Genomic DNA, 16890 nt, shown 5'->3' with positions numbered 1-16890 from the left:
TCAAGAAGGAGATAGATATACTTCTAATAAAATATGGGTTAAAGGGATATGGGGAATAGGTGGAGAGGTGGATTTGAGACCAGGGAGAGATCAGCTGTGATCTGATTGAATGGCGGAGTGAGTTTGAAGGGCTGTAATTGCCTACTTCTGCTCTTAATTCCTATATTCCTAAAGACACTTGTGGGAATGCAAATTAGTGTTATTATTGTTTATCAGTCCACTACTTTATTGTCTGCTTTTATGTAAGAAAGAGTTGAAACATCACTTTAAGAAGAGAATATTGTACCCACCTTTAGTCCATCTAATCCAGGTATTCCAGGTGGGCCCCTTGGTCCTGGGTTACCCTGTGAGAAAATAATTTGCAGAGTTCAAAAAAGACAAGGAAACACTATTGAGCATTATTGTTTAAATTCATACTCATTGGGAATTTGCAGCAATTGTCCTCTAACTGACCAATATTTCCATTTGGGAGAGAACGATTGGTGAATATCACTCCTCCTATCACCCTCCACCTCCATTCCTCTTCCAATCCCCAAGCTTACTTCCTTTGCATCAATTCCTGGACAAACTATCCCCCCTGCCCCTCTCCCCAGTTCACTTACTAATCCACTTTCAAAATTCCAACTATCTAGCCCTTTGACCTTTCATTCTCCATGACATTTATGCAGACAATGACTTGCTCAATTACGTCTTCGCCACCACCCCATGCCCTCATCCCCAATTAAACTATTGCGCTCTCGCGATTGACAATGGCCATTCCCCCATTGAGCCCCATATTCCTGCTCCCTGAGTTCTGATTGATGCAGGCTTGAACATATCTGGCTGAACCACATAAAACTTTCATCTGTGAAACCTGCTCAACATTCAGCCTTATTCTGGAAAGCAAGAGTAAACTCTGGCTCTTTGCTCTACTTTGAGTCATCTTCTTAACCCCTCTCTCCTGTCTGGCTCCACACTAATGTCCAGTAACAATGATGAGGAGCTCATGGATCTCTTTGTCACTCAACTTTGATTAGCTACTTTCCTCCCTTCCACTATCCCACCAGGCCAAATATTCCCAAAGATTCTCCTCTGCCCAAGCCCTGAACTCATACCTTTCTCTAGTTCTCTCCTATCTCCTCTCATGGCCTCTCCAAGCCCAGCTTGTCTACAAGACCCACCCTCCTGCTCTTTCAAATCTTATTCCCGTCAAACTGCTGACCACCCAAATTCCCCTCTTGGGGCCCATGTTAGTAGATATTGTTAATGGCTGTCTCTCCTCAGGTGTTGGTGGTACAGTGGTTAGCACTGCTGCCTCACAGCTTCAGGGATGCGGGTTTAAATCCAGCCTTGGGTGACTGTGTAGAGTTTGCACATTCTCCCCGTGTCTGTGTGGGTTTTCTCCGTGTGTTCCGGTTTCCTTCCACACTCCAAGGAGATGCAGGTTAGCTGGATTGGCCCTGCTCAATTGTCCTCAACATCCCAAGATGTGTAGGTTAGTTGGATTAGCCATGGGAAATGTGTGGGGTTACGGGGATAGAGCAGAGGATAGGGCCAGGGTAAGATACTCTGTCAGAGAATCAGTGTGGACTCGATGGGCTGAATGGTCTCCTCTGCACTGTAGGGATTCTCTAATTCTATATAGAATCATAGAATATATCGCACGGAGATAGGCCCTTCGGTCCAAACTGGTCCATGCTGACCAAAAAGCCCATCTAAGCTAACCTCATTTGCCTGCATTTGGCCCATAACCCTCTAAACCTTTCCTATCCATGTATCTGTCCAAATGTGTTTTAAATGTTGTCAATGTCTCTGCCTCAACCACTTCCTCCGGCAGCTCATTCCACATACCTACCACCCTCTGTGTAGAAAAGTTGATCCTCAGGTTTCCATTAATCCTTTTCCCTCTTAACTTAAACCTATGTCCTCTAGTTCTCGATTCCCCAATCCTGGGAAAAACACTGAGTGCATTCATTCTATCTATGCCTCTCACCTCTATAAGATCACTCCTCAGTCGCCTACGCTCCAAAGAAAAAAGTCCTAGCCGGTCCAATCTCTCCCTATAACTCAGTCCCTTGAGTCCTGGCAACATTTCTTCTGCATTCTTTCCAGTTTAATATCATCTTTCCTATAGGAAATCAGGGTTCCTAAACCTAGACCAAAACTGAACACAGTACTTCAGGTGTGGCCTCACCAATGTCCCATAAAACTGCAACCTATCTGCTGTCATCACCCCCCTCCTCCTCAAAAATAACTCACCCTTGATGCCCACCATCTTCACAAGCTACCATTCCATTTCCAACTTCTCTCTCCTTACCAAATTCCTTGAATGTGCTTATGTCTTCCATTCCCATTCTTCCAGGAATTCCATGTTTGAATCCCTCCAATGAGAGTTCCACCCTTGCCACAGTGCCGAAAGAGCTCTGATCAGTCACAAATCACATCCCGTGTGACCGTGACAAAGGTAAACGTTCCCTCCCTAACCTTCTTGACTTGTCCTCAACCTTTGACATGGGTTGACCACACCAATCTTTTCCTCTGTTGTCCAGCTGGGTGGCACTGTTCTCTCCTCATTCTATTCTTATCTATCTAAGCTTAGCCAGATAATCTCCTCTGAGGGCTTCTCTTCCTGCTTCTGGTGCCCCACAAGGATTTATCCTCAGGCCCCAACTATTCCTCATCCATAAGTCTTTAAATATGAAGTCTTTGTTTCCATGGTAGGTGGGTCAGTTGCAAAGAGGACAGAGACTGAAGGTAATTGGTGAAAGAACTAGTTTTAAGATGAGGAAAGAGTTTTTTACACAATTATTGCAATCTGGAATGTGTTGCCTGAAAGGGCAGTGGAGGTAAATTCAATAATAACTTCCAAAAGAGAAATGGGTAAATATCAACCGAGGTGAAAAAGGATAATGGGGAATAAGAAGGGTTGAATGATTAGTTGGATAGCTTTCAAAGAGCAGGCATCGTTACGATGGACCGTGTGGTCTCCTTCTCTGCTGTATCATTCTATGATTCCCCAGGTGACACATTGAACTCCATACTGCCTGAACTCAATGGAATTCCCAACAACTGTTGGCCAAAAGACATGTAAAAAATACCATATTAATTTACTGTAATAGACCCATTTTCAGAGCCGTGGGGCCTTGCAGAAGCCTATACAGCCTTGGTTAACTCTATGGTTGGAGACAATTCATTTCAAATCTTTAACATGAGGTTTGGCTGATCAGCAAAAATGGGCGATTAATCTAATTTCTTATCACTTCCAGTACAAGAAAAGCCTTGTGCTGTTCAGACACCACCTGTACCAATAGCAATGGACCACACATGGGTCAGCTGATCTCTTTACCTGCCTGCCATTATGTCCATCAGTGCCAGGTATCCCGGGCACACCTCGATCTCCTTTCATTCCAGGTAACCCCGAGAAGCCGCCATGATTGCCGGTCAGACAGTTACTGCAAGCATTCTGCACGCGCAACAAGGAAACAAGCTCATTAAAAGGTGATGATAATATGAGGTAAGGTTTCTTCAGTAAAAGTACACACATGAAGTACATTGAGGGTAAACCGTAGTTTGGCAAGTGGTAAACAACATTTTATGGCGTCAGACTGGGTGACATTTGCAATCCAAGCAGTTTGTTTTTTAGCACTCAATCGTGAGTCATTGAATCTCTTTATATCATAAGACCATAAGATATAGGAGCAGACTTAGGCCATTCAGCCCATTGAGTCTGCTTTGCCATTCAATTGTGGTTGATAAGTTTCTCAACCTCATTCTCCTGCCTTTTCCCTGTAACCTTTGAACCCCTTACCAATCAAGAACCTATCTATCTCTGTCTTAAATACACTCAATGACCTGGCCTCCACAGCCTTCTGTGGCAATGAATTCCATAGATTCACCACCCTCTGGCTGAAGAAATTCCTCCTCATCACGGTTCTAAAGGGTTGTCCTTTTACTCTGAGGCTGTGTCCTCGGACCCTAGTCTCGCCTACAAATGGAAACATCTTCCCCATGTCCACTTATCCAGGCCTTTCAGTATTCTGTAAGTTTCAATGAGATCCCCCCCTCATCCTTCTAAACTCCATCGAGTACAGACCCAGAGTCCTCAGACGCTCCTTGTATGTCAAGCTTTTCATTCCTGAGATCACTCTGGGGAACCTCCTCTGGACCCTCGCCACAGCCAGCACTTGCTTCCTTAGATACAAGGCCCAAAATTGCTCACAATATTCCAAATGTGGTCTGACCAGAGCCTTATAAAGCCTCAACCGTGCATCCCTGCTTTTGTATTCTAGTCCTCTTGACATGAATGCTAACATTGCATTTGCCTTTCTAATACCACACTGATTTGTTGCGATGTATGTTCTGTATAAATGTGTTTTACTGAGGGCTCACAGTTCAATAGACGGCTGAAGAAAAATCATTAACTTCGAAGTGGGTGAGTTGTGCATTCAACATTTTGGTATTGGGTGGTAGGGCCAATGCCAGGTTCACATGCTACGTGAAGCAATGTCAATGGTAAATACCACTCAGGGCATCAGAGTTCTGGTACTGTAATCCTATCCATAACCTATGTTCAGCTCTCGCAAGATCTGTTCCAGAAATGGAATCTCACAAATTCAACCCTTTTCTAGTTTCACTGTGAGTGTTTCATTTTTTCCTCTCTTTTCCATTGTCTTGGGAAGGTGTGCCTTTGCCAATATTCCCGATGTTTGGCTACTGTGGTATTGCTGTACTGACTCTCACTTTAGATGTTTCCATATTCTTTCCCATCCAGGGAAGTTCTAAGCCTCCATTTTTCCTCTCCTTGGCCGATGTGACTGAAATCAGGAACTCACTTTATGGGTGCAGAGGTTATCAGAGCTTCAATTTATTGTTACTATTAATGGTTTCTTCCCGTCCAATTTTATGACAATGGGTGGGATTTTTCAGTCCCACCCGCTGTTGGACAGGAAATTCCCACCCAAAGTCAATGGACCTTTTCTTGGGCTATCAAATTTTCCATCCCTCCTGTGACGATTCCTGTGATGGGCGGGAAAATCCCACCCAATATTGCAGACACACAGAACCAAGAACCAAAACAGAAAAATAATACTGGGTTGAGCTCATGAAAATTACCACGAAATCCTTGGGATGGTTGTAAAAACTCAACTGGTTTACAGATACTTTGCTGGAAGGGGAACCTGCCACACCACTCCACCTACCACCCACCCCCCACCTGCACATAGGAGCCTGCTCTGCTATTCAATATGATCATAGCTAATCTTGGGCTTCAACTCCATTTTCCCACTCACTCCCCGTATCCCTTAATTCCCTGAGAGACCAAATATCTATCTTTCAGAGCCTTAAATATATTCAACGATGGAACACCGACAACCCTTTTGGGAAGAGAATTCCAAAGATTCGCAACCCTTTGAGTGAAGACATTTCGCCTCATCTCAGGTGGCACGGTGGCACCGTGGTTAGCACTGCGGCCTCACAGTGCCAGGGGCGCGGGTTCAATTCCCAGCTTGGGTCACTATCTGTGCAGTGTTTGCACATTCTCCCCGTGTCTGCATGGGTTTCTTCGGGGTGCTCCGGTTTCCTCCCACAGTCTGAAAGACGTGCTGGTTAGGTGCATTGGTCATGCTAAATTCTCCCTCAGTGTCCCTGAACAGGCGCCAGAGTGTGGTGACTAGGGGATTTTCACAGCAACTTCATTGCAATGTTAATGTAAGCCTACTTGTGACAATAACAAACAAACTAAACAATCCCCTTTCATAAAGGCCAACATGCCATTTGCCTTCCTAATTGCTTGTGTATCTGTTGCTAACTTTCTGCAATCCTTGCACCAGCTCACTCAAGTTTCTTTGATCATCAACATTCACACCTTTCAAAAATATCCACTTATTATGATCAAAGTAAATAACTTCACATTTCCCCTAAATGGTGCCCCATCTGCTATCTTGTTGCCCACTCATCTAACCTGTATATATTTCTTTTGCAGCCTATGTCGTACCAACAGCTTACCTTTCCACCTAGACTGGTATCATCAGCAAACTTTGATACATAAGAACTTAAGAACTAGGAGCAGGAGTAGGCCATTTGGTCCCTCGAGCCTGCTCCGCCATTTAATGGCTGATCTTTTTGTGGACTCAACTCCACTTACCTGCTCGCTCACCATAACCCTTAATTCCTTTACTGTTCAAAAATTTATCTATCCTTGCTTTAAAAACATTCAATGAGGTAGCCTCCACTGTTTCACTGGGCAGGGAATTCCACAGATTCACAACCCTTTGTGTGAAGAAGTTCTTCCTCAACTCAGTCCTAAATCTCCTTCCCCTTATTTTGAGGCTATGCCCCCAAGTTCTAGTTTCACCCGCCAGTGGAAACAACTTCCCTGCTTCTATCTTATCTATTCCCTTCATAATCTTATATATTTCTATAAGATCTCCCCTCATTCTTCTGAATTCCAATGAGTATAGCCCCAGTCTACTCAGTCTCTCCTCATAAGCCAATCCTCTCAACTCCGGAATCAACCTAGTGAATCTCCTCTGCACCCCCTCCAGTGCCAGTATATCCTTTCTCAAGTAAGGAGACCAAAACTGTACACAGTACTCCAGGTGTGGCCTCACCAGCACCTTATACAGCTGCAACATAACCTCACTGTTTTTAAACTCCATCCCTCTTGCAATGAAGGACAAAATTCCATTTGCCTTCTTAATTACCTGCTGCACCTGCAAACCAACTCCTTGTGATTCTTGCACAAGGACACCCAGGTCCCTCTGCACAGCAGAATGCTGCTATTTTTTACCATTTAAATAATAGTTCATTTTGCTGTTATTCCTACCAAAATGGATGACCTCACATTTACCAACATTGTACTCCATCTGACAGACCCTTGCCCACTCACGTAGACTATCTATATCCCTTTGCAGACTTTCAGCGTCCTCTGCACACTTTGCTCTGCCACCCATCTTAGTGTCATCTGCGAATTTTGACACACTGCACTTGGTCCCCAACTCAAAATCATCTATGTAAATCGTAAACAATTGTGGTCCCAACACTGATCCCTGAGGCACACCACTAGTCACTGATCGCCAACCAGAAAAACACCCATTTACCCCCACTCTTTACTTTCGGTTAGTTAACCAATCCTCTATCCATGCTAATACATTACCCGTAACACCGTGCACCTTTATCTTATGTAGCAGTCTTTGGTGCGGCATCTTGTCAAATGCCTTCTGGAAATCCAGATACACCACATCCACAGGTTCCCCATTGTCCACTGCACATGTAATCTTCTCAAAGAATTCCACCAAATTAGTCAAACATGACCTGCCCTTCATGAACCCATGCTGCGTCTTCCCAGTGGGACAATTTATATCCAGATGTCTCGCTATTTCTTCCTTGATGATAGATTCAAGCATTTTCCCTACTACAGAAGTTAAGCTAACCGGCCTATAGTTACCTGTCTTTTGTCTACCTCCTTTTTTAAACAGTGGCGTCACATTTGCTGTTTTCCAATCTGCAGGAACCACCCCAGAGTCCAGTGAATTTTGGGAAATTACCACTAATGCATTTGCTATTTCTCCCGCCATCTCTTTTAGTACCCTGGGATGTATTCCATCAGGACCAGGAGACTTGTCTACCTTTAGCCCCATTAACTTGCCCAACACTACCTCTTTCGTGATAATAGTTTCTAGGTCCTCACCTGCCATAGCCTTCCTGTCATCAATTTTTGGCATGTTATTTGTGTCTTCCACTGTGAAGACCGACATAAAATACCTGTTCAATGCCTCAGCCATTTTCTCATTTCCAGTTATCACATCCCTAAGGGATGTAATAATCCCTAAGAGATCCCTAAAGGACCAATGTTTACTTTCGCCACTCTTTTTTGTTTTATATATTTGTAGAAACCTTTGCTATTTGTTTTTATATTCTGAGCTAGTTACTCTCTGTTACATTACTCTCTGTCTCTTCATTCATTTAGATTGTATATAGCTGAGGCCCCAGCATTGATCCTTGCAGCACTCCACCATCCACTCTGTCAACATTAAAGTCCCACGCTTATGCCCACTCTTTGTTTTCATTAGCCAACCCTCTACCCATGCTACAATTTTACCCCCAACTCCACGAGCTCCTTCCTTGCCTATTAACCTTTTGTGTGGAGCTTAATCGAATGTCTTTTGGAAATGCAAGTATACTGCATTATTTAGTAGTAGATATTTGAAAGAATTCCCCCCTCAGCCTTTGCTGCCCTTCAGCCACATAGACTACAGTAGCTATATTGCCCGCTTACCTTTAGCAAGGCACCAATGTCTCCCATGAGAGGCAGTGCAGACTAAAATGAAACAGAAACACATGGAAGAATGAGAAAAAACATCAGAAGAAAGATTCTTCAGGGAAAGATTCTGTGTGGAGTTTGTACGTTCTCCGTGTCTGTGCGGATTTCCTCCGGGGGCTCCGGTTTCCTCCCACACTCCAAAAATGTGCCGGTTAGATAGATTCGCCATGATAAATTTTCTTCTAGTGTCCATAGGTGTATAGGTTAGGTAGATTAGCAATGGTAAATGGGCTGGATTAGAAGGGTAGGGCGAGGGTGTGTGGACTTGGGTAAGATGTTCTTAGGGGGAGTTGGTGCATACTCAATGGGCTGACTGGCCTCCTTCTGCATAGTAGGGGTTCTATGTTCTGTGACATGCCAATTATCAAACACAGTTTTGGATAACTGGACTGGTTGGAAAGCTCAGCCTGTGCATAGAATGATTCATAAGGACAACCCTATTGTATATCTGGACAACAGTGAAGTAAATTTACAGTGCCATGTTCCTCACATGGAAAGCTGCACAACATTTTGAGAACACTGGCCCTCGATAACAGTTTATTCTACAGGCTGTCGAGCAGTCTTCCATTGGATGTTGTGAATGTCCAACATCCTACGTTGTTGGGGGCCGGTTTCTAATAAAAGCCTAATTAAGACACGGTTTGCTGACAATGGCAACTCTGTGCGGCAAAGAAAGCCTTACATGAGATGATATTGTCACTTCTCTACAAACAAGTACAAAGTATTAAATCATCCAGTTTAATTCAAACCTTTGTGGCAACAATGAATACGGTGATGCTTTTACCATGCTCATCCACATTACCACAGCAGCTACACTTCTAAATTTCATCATGGGCTGTTAAAACACTTCAGGATATCCAATGGTCATGGAAACTGCCGTATAAATCACTGTACAATCCAATACTTGTGTGGTCAAAACCTAACTGCAAATTCAAATAAATCTGATGCTTTCTATTCCCCTACCAAAAGGTGATCAGCAAACTGAGCAAATTATTTGGAAAATCCCACTTGTTTAATAATGGGATGGAAGAAAAAGAACATTTTATTCTCTACCTGTGCCGGGTTGACTTCAGTTCTGGCCTGAATTTCATACTCGAGTTGGGTAGCGGGAGTCCAGAAAACTGCTGTCTTGGCCCACTCACCCACATGGATGCGATTTTTACCCTGGGGGGTGGGTGTAAGTTGCAGCCCGGCCAATCAACCTGGGAAATTTTTCAGAGGCAGCCACAGGAGTTGCAGGATGCAGAGATGGGCTATTAGAAAGGTTCGCCTTCATTCTGTGGGACTTTGCCCCAGCTAAAATAAAAGCAGAAGACCCCCTCATTCCCCACACATCCCCATGCCCATCTATGCCACCTTGTGCTCCAACACACCCCAATAGCCTTAACCCTCACCCTGTACCCTCCCCCCCCCCACCCAAAAGCCAAGCTGTGGTGAGTAACTCACCTCCTCTCACCCGAAAGCCTGTCCATCATCGACATGGCACAGGTCAGGAGTGTGATTGAATATGCTCCTCTTGCCTGGATAAGGGCAGCTCCAACAACACCATCCAGGACAAAGCAGCCCATTTGATTGGCATCCCCTCCAGCACTTTAAACATTCACTCCCTCCACCACCAATGTACAGTGGAGGCAGTGTGTACCATCTACAAGATTTACTGCAGCAATTAACCAAGACTTCTTCAGCGGCTTCTAAACCCACGACCTCTACTACCTAGAAGGACAAAGGCAACAGATGCAAGTTCCTCTCCAGGCCAGGCACCATCCTGACTTAGAAGTACATTGTAAGAAGTTTAACAACACCAGGTTAAGAAGTACATTCCCATTCCTTCACTGTCGCTGGGTCAAATTCCTGGGATTCACTCTCTAAAAGCACTGTGGATGCACTCCACAGCATGGACTGCAGCAGTTCCTGAAGGCAGCTCACCACCACCCTCTCAAAGGGCCATTAGAGAGAGGTAATCTATGCTGGCCTAGCCAGCAACGCCCACAAATAAAATAAAATAATCCTGATCTGCATAAGCAAGTGTAGCCTTTAACTGACTTCTAACATCAGTCTGGATGAGTGAGGGGGAGTAAGTCTGCCCACAAACTGAAATTCTATAAAACTGCAGTCCTGCCCACTCTGCCCTCTGAAAGCGAGACTTGGACTGTGTACCAGCGCCATGCTAAGAAGCTCAACCACTTTCATTTGAGCTGCTTACAGAAGCTTCTGGAGATCAGATGGCAGGACCAGATATCAATCAGTGAGGCGCTCACCTAAACGGGCACACCAAGCAACCACACCATATTGAGACAGTCACCACTGGGTTGGGATGGTCATGGAGCCAGAACGCCTGACACTCCCTTACCAAAGCAAATCTTCTATGGAGAGCTCGAGTCTTGGGGGTGCTCTCATGGTCCTGGGAAGGGCTACAAGGACAATCTCAGAGCTCCACTTAGGAGTTTTGATACTGATTTTGAGCCCAGGATTGCTGCACCTGGCACGACCAAATAAAAAACGGTGTGACCTCTTTCAATTGCAAACATTTATCAGAGGCAGAGGGAGAATACAAGGAGAGGAAATCCTGAGGCAGCAACTTGTCCACAATGCAAGCAGCTGTGGAGTCCTGTCCTATTTGCAGCAGAACTTTCCGGATGCCAATTGGTCTTGGCAGTTACCTACATACCCACTGAACCCTACCAAACAGATGATGAATAGGAACATGGAATTAGGAGCAGAAGTAGGCAAATTCAGCCCTTCGAACCTGCCATTGATCTCTCCCTGGTCTCAAATCCACCTCCCCACCTGTTCCCCAGATCCCCTTAACCTGTTTTTTTCTTAGAAATATGTCTATCTCCTTCATAAAACCATTCAACGATTCAGACTCCATCGCGCTATGGGGCAGCGAGTTCCACAAATTCACCGCCCTCTGCGAGAAATAGTTCCTGGAAGGACAAAGAAGAACAACTGCCCACTAACTGCAATGGGGTAGCCAGTCCGGCAGGGTGCAAATCCAGCCTTGCACTCCATCCCTTGGGGCTTTCTGATGGATGAGTGGAATCAAAATTGCTCCCTGTGTCAGTGATTCTCAGGAATGTCGCAAAAGCTTTAAGCACTGAAGTCTGAAGGAGAGAATGCTTCTCCTGCCTTTAAATGATAGAAGCTGGACATTGGCTACGCAATTGTGATTTAAAAAACCCTTTACTTACCGGTTCTCCAGGTGGACCAGGTGGTCCTGGTATTCCATTGTTCCCAGGTAGACCCTGCAATAAAATGAGGAGGGAATCAGACGTGGAACCTGGGCATAGTTCACCACAGTGAAGAGTTTGATGAGTGTATCATACTCACATTCACACCCGGGCGTCCTAAAGACCCTGGCAAGCCTCTCGGGCCCTGAATTGGGGAAAAAAGACAAAAGCAGTTTAACACTCTTAAGCCCACTCATTATATTGTTTCCTCAATAGTTTGAGTTGTCCTTGGTTAGAAAGCTATCTTAAAATTATATTTTGTTATATATAGCACAACTGGTTAGTCCCCTCTATTAGATTACTATGTTCCAATGAGATGCAGCTTAAAAAACTGAAAACCAGGCTCCTGAAATTATAAACGCTATTTTGTAAAGGGTCGGGTTTTCTGCACCCACCGTGGCGTGTTTCATGGCGGCAGAGGTAGAAACATAGAATCTAGAAACAGGAATAGGCTATTCGGCCTTTCGAACCTGCTCCACCATTCGCTGTGATCATGGCTGATCATCAAATTCAAACTCCTGATCTCCCCCTTCCCCCCCATATCCCTTGATCACTTTAGCCCCAAGAGCAATATCTAATTCCTTCTTGAAATCAGACAATGTTTTGGCCTCAACTACTGATGCGCGTTATCACACACGAGGCTTGAGATGCTCAAGGAAATAAAGGCTTTTATTTACTGTTACAACGAAGCTACCATGTACAGTACACGATCCCAGACTGAGGGGTCCCAGACAGAGCAGTGACCTTTATACCTCTCCCAGGAGACGGAGCCCGACTGGGATGTACCATAATAGCTATAATACAGGTGTAACAGCCCAACCGTAACCCCAACAGCAACACGTAGAACAACCCATCCCTAACCCCAACAGCAACATATATACATACTTGTAGTACTGGCCAGACGCTGGCTCAGTACTACCTAGTGGGAACCAACGATGGTTCACCACATTCACCCCTCCTTTGAAGACAAAGGCCGGCGGGGTACAAAAAAAACAGAATAATTTGTCATCAGTCTATAAGTTCAGACGGTCAGGGGGACCGCACTGTCGTTGTGACCTCCTCAACACCGGTGATGACACTGGAGTAGGCACTTGCGGTGGCGTTCTTCCCAAGGCGATGTCCAACGGTTCCTCCACAGTCTCACGGGCCGGTTGACCCGGAGGTGATGATAATCCGTTGAGTTCCGACACGGCCTGAAGTGGTGACCATCTCCTGGACTCAGGCAAGCTGTACACAGGAGTAAAAGGGTTAAGTAATGGTCCCGATGCTGCCCGCGCCGTGTCAGGAGGGGAAACAATAGTAGGGGGGTTTCTAACAGGAGGTATGGGAGCGACAGGGGGTTCTACGTCCCCTGCTGGTGCCAGGTCTCGAATCGAGAACGTGTCCTCTCGCCCGTCAGGGTATGCCACATAGGCATACTGAAGGTTGGCGTGGAGGAGATGGACCTGTTCGACCAATGGGTCGGACTTGCGGGCCCTTACATGTCGCCGCAGGAGGACAGGTCCTGAGTACGTCAACCAAGACGGTAATGAGGTCCCAGAGGAAGACTTCCGAGGGAATGAAAACAGCCTCTCATGGGGAGTAGCGTTGGTTGCCGTACACAGGAGTGAGCGTATGGAATGGAGCGCATCAGGGAGCACCTCTTGCCAACGGGAGACTGGAAGGCTTTTTGACTTCAACGCCAGTAAGACAGCCTTCCAGACTGTAGCATTCTCACGTTCCACCTGTCCGTTACCCCTAGGGTTGTAGCTCGTGGTTCTACTAGAGGCAATCCCGTATGAGAGCAGGTATTGCCTCAAGTCATCGCTCATGAACGACGAGCCCCTATCGCTGTGAATGTAGCAGGGGTACCCGAACAGGGTGAAAAGATCACGGAATGCCTTGATAACCATGGCAGCGGATGTATCAGAGCAGGGAATAACAAAAGGGAATCTCGAGTACTCATCAATGATGTTGAGGAAGTACACATTCCGATCTGTCGAGGGAAAGGGGCCCTTAAAGTCGACACTCAGTCTTTTGAAGGGACGAGTGGCCTTGACTAGTTGTGCCCGGTCAGGTCGGTAAAAGTGCGGTTTGCATTCCGCGCATACCCGACAGCTTCTCGTTATGGACCTGACATCCTCCACCGAGTAGGGCAGATTGCGGACTTTTACGAAGTGGTAGAGCCGAGTGACCCCAGGATGGCAGAGGTCATTATGGAGAGCCTGCAAACGGTCCTCCTGTATACTGGCGCATGTTCAACGCGACAGGGCATCCGAGGGCTCGTTGAGTTTCCCTGGACGATACATGATGTCATAATTATAGGTGGAGAGTTCGATTCTCCACCTCAAGATCTTGTCGTTCTTGATCTTGCCCCTCAGCGTGTTATTGAACATGAACGCCACGGACCGCTGGTCCGTGATCAGGGTGAACCGTTTTCCCGCCAAGTAATGGCGCCAATGCCTGACGGCCTCCACAATGGCCTGGGCCTCCTTTTCCACCGCTGAATGTCGAATTTCGGGGCCTTGGAGGGTGCGGGAAAAAAAGGTGACGGGCCTGCCCGCCTGGTTAAGTGTGGCGGCCAGGGCGAAATCAGATGCATTGCTCTCCACCTGAAAGGGGATGGACTCATCAACAGTGTGCATCGTGGCTTTCGCGATGTTGGCTTTTAGTTTATCAAATTCCAATCGAGCCTCTGGTGTTAGGGGAAAAGAGGTGGACTTGATGAGTGGACGGGCTTTGTCCGCATAATTGGGAACCCACTGTGCATAGTACGAGAAGAAGCCTAAGCATCTTCTCAGTGCTTTTGCGTTAGTGGGCAGGGGAACTTCAAGGAGGGGACGCATACGGTCTGGATCAGGGCCAATGACCCCGTTTTCCACCACGTATCCAAGGATGGCTAAACAGCGCATACGAAATACACACTTCTCCCTGTTGTAGGTCAGATTCAGGCGAGATGCAGTGCGTAGGAAGTTCAGGAGATTTGTGTCGTGGTTCTGCTGGTCATGGCCGCAGATAGTGATGTTATCCAGGTATGGGAAGGTAGCCTGCAGTCCGTTCTGGTCCACCATTCGGTCCATAGCACGTTGGAAGACCGAGACCCTATTGGTGACACCAAATGGAACCCTGAGAAAGTGATACAAGCGACCATCCGCCTCAAAAGCCGTGTATTGTCGGTCCTCTGGGCGAATGGGGAGTTGGTGGGAGGCAGACTTGAGGTCTATGGTGGAGAACACCCGGTACTGCGCAATCTGGTTGACCATGTCAGATATGCGCGGGAGGGGATACGCATCCAGCTGCGTGTATCTATTAATGGTCTGACTATAGTCAATGACCATCCGGGGTTTGTTCCCACTCTTGACCACCACGACCTGCGCTCTCCATGGACTAGCGCTAGGTTGTATGATCCCTTCCTTGAGGAGCCGCTGAACTTCAGATCGAATGAAGATCCGATCCTCAGCGCTGTAACGCCTACTCTTAGTCGCAATGGGCTTGCAGCCTGGCACAAGATTCTGGAACAGGGAGGGTGTGGTGATCCTCAGCGTCGAGAGGCTACAGGCGTTGGGCAATTTGGAAGCTGCTGTTCTCCCACTGAAAGCGGAGGGAGTGGCCCACCGTACTGTAGGGTTACACTCTTCAAGTGGACCATGAAATTTAGTCCGAGGAGTATTGGCGCGCAAAGGTGCGGCAACACCAGGAGCTTGAAGCGCTTGTAAACCGTGCCCTGCACCGTTAAATTTACCACGCAACTCCCTAGCACGGTGACAGACCGGGACCTTGATGCCATCGAAATTGTCTGTTTGACAGGTTGGATCTGGAGGCCACACCGCTTCACAGCGTCTGGGTGAATAAAACTCTCAGTGCTCCCGCTGTCAAACAGACAATAAATCAAGTGTTTGTTTACCTGAAGGTCCATCATAGACTTGTCGAGTCTGTGAGGCTTTGCCTGGTCCAGGATGATCGACGCCACCGTTGGTTCATGAGCGCCACTGCAGGCAGCTGAGATAGACGAAGATGACCCCTGCTGGTCGTTCGCGGTCGGTGCCGACCAACATGGCCGCTCCCATAGGTCGCACATGGGTGATGCGCCAAAATCAGCGACCCCTGGTGGTCACGCATCTCCAACTCCGTCGACTGCAATGGCGTTGTCCTGGCCTCGCACGTGGACGAAACCCTCGACGATGCCGACGACGAAGAACCGGGCTCCGGGGAGTCGCAGGCCGCACTGCTGTTCCTGGAAGTAAGTTTGGATCGGCATACCTTCGAATACTGCCCCTTCTTACCGCAGGCGGAGCACAACGCAGCTTTAGCGGGACACCGTTGCTGAGTATGCTTCACTCCCCCACAGAAGTAACACCGTGGGCCGCCCGGAGCTGCTGCTGTCGTCAGGCCCGAGTGTGGGCATGCCATCACGCAGCTTTTCGAACCCGAGGGACGAGGAGGGATCAGCGACTGCTCCTGCCACGTTGTCTCCACGTGGTCTTCGGGATACAATACTAGGCTTTTGGAGGCCGTCTCCAACGTATCCGCTAGTTCTATCGACTTAGTGAGATCAAGATTACCTTGCTCCAACAGTCTGAGTCGGATATAAGATGATCCGATTCCCGCCACAAACGCATCTCGAGCGAGGTCGTTCATGTTCTGGTCTGCCGACACTGCTTTGCAGTTACAGCCCCTGGCTAGCTGTAGGAGCTCGTTCGCGTATTCTTCCGTCGTTTCGCCGGGCTGCCATCGCTGAGTGGCTAAGAGGTATCGAGCATGCATCTCGTTTGGCGGTTTAATGTAACGCTTCTTAAGAAGCTCGAGGGCCCTTGTGTAGTCGGTGGCCGCACGGATCACGAGATATACGGTGTCGCTTACCCTCGCGTGGAGGACCCGGAGTCTGTCGTCGTCTGTGGTGACCGCTGCGGAGGCTGCAAGGCAGTCCTCAAAACATTTCAACCAGTGGTCGAAGGTGTTAGAGGCGCCCGCTGCACGTGGATCCAGTGTAAGACGTTCGGGTTTTAACATCTGCTCCATACTCTCTGTATCGTTTTTTTTTTAACGACGAGAGTTTAATTAACAGTAAATAAAATTGATGCGCGTTATCACACACGAGGCTTGAGATGCTCAAGGAAATAAAGGCTTTTATTTACTGTTACAACGAAGCTACCTTGTATAGTACACGATCCCAGACTGAGGGGTCCCAGACAGAGCAGTGACCTTTATACCTCTCCCAGGAGGCGGAACCCGACTGGGATGTACCATAATAGCTATAATACAGGTGTAACAGCCCAACCCTAACCCCAACAGCAACAAGTAGAACAACCCATCCCTAACCCCAACAGCAACATATATACATACTCATAGTACTGGCCAGACCCTGGCTCAGTACTATCTAGT

General features: G+C 47.1%; 1 protein-coding gene across 1 annotated transcript in view; it reads right to left on the bottom strand.

Moving 5' to 3' along the window:
- The window catches only part of LOC144494162 (uncharacterized), a 397513-nt gene that overhangs the window by 75072 nt on the left and 305551 nt on the right, over positions 1 to 16890 (bottom strand). The window contains exons 30-34 of the mRNA XM_078213764.1: positions 11630 to 11674; positions 11491 to 11544; positions 8255 to 8296; positions 3326 to 3442; positions 291 to 344 (exon numbers count right to left, since the gene is read on the bottom strand). Of these exons, the coding sequence (XP_078069890.1) occupies positions 291 to 344; positions 3326 to 3442; positions 8255 to 8296; positions 11491 to 11544; positions 11630 to 11674 (312 nt within the window). The remainder of the gene's footprint in view (positions 1 to 290; positions 345 to 3325; positions 3443 to 8254; positions 8297 to 11490; positions 11545 to 11629; positions 11675 to 16890) is intronic.

This window comes from Mustelus asterias, chromosome 5 (genome assembly GCF_964213995.1).
Source record: "Mustelus asterias chromosome 5, sMusAst1.hap1.1, whole genome shotgun sequence".
NCBI lineage: Eukaryota > Metazoa > Chordata > Chondrichthyes > Carcharhiniformes > Triakidae > Mustelus > Mustelus asterias.
The sequence above is the reverse complement of the archived record's forward strand: the minus strand, read 5'-3'. Positions and strand labels throughout refer to the sequence as shown.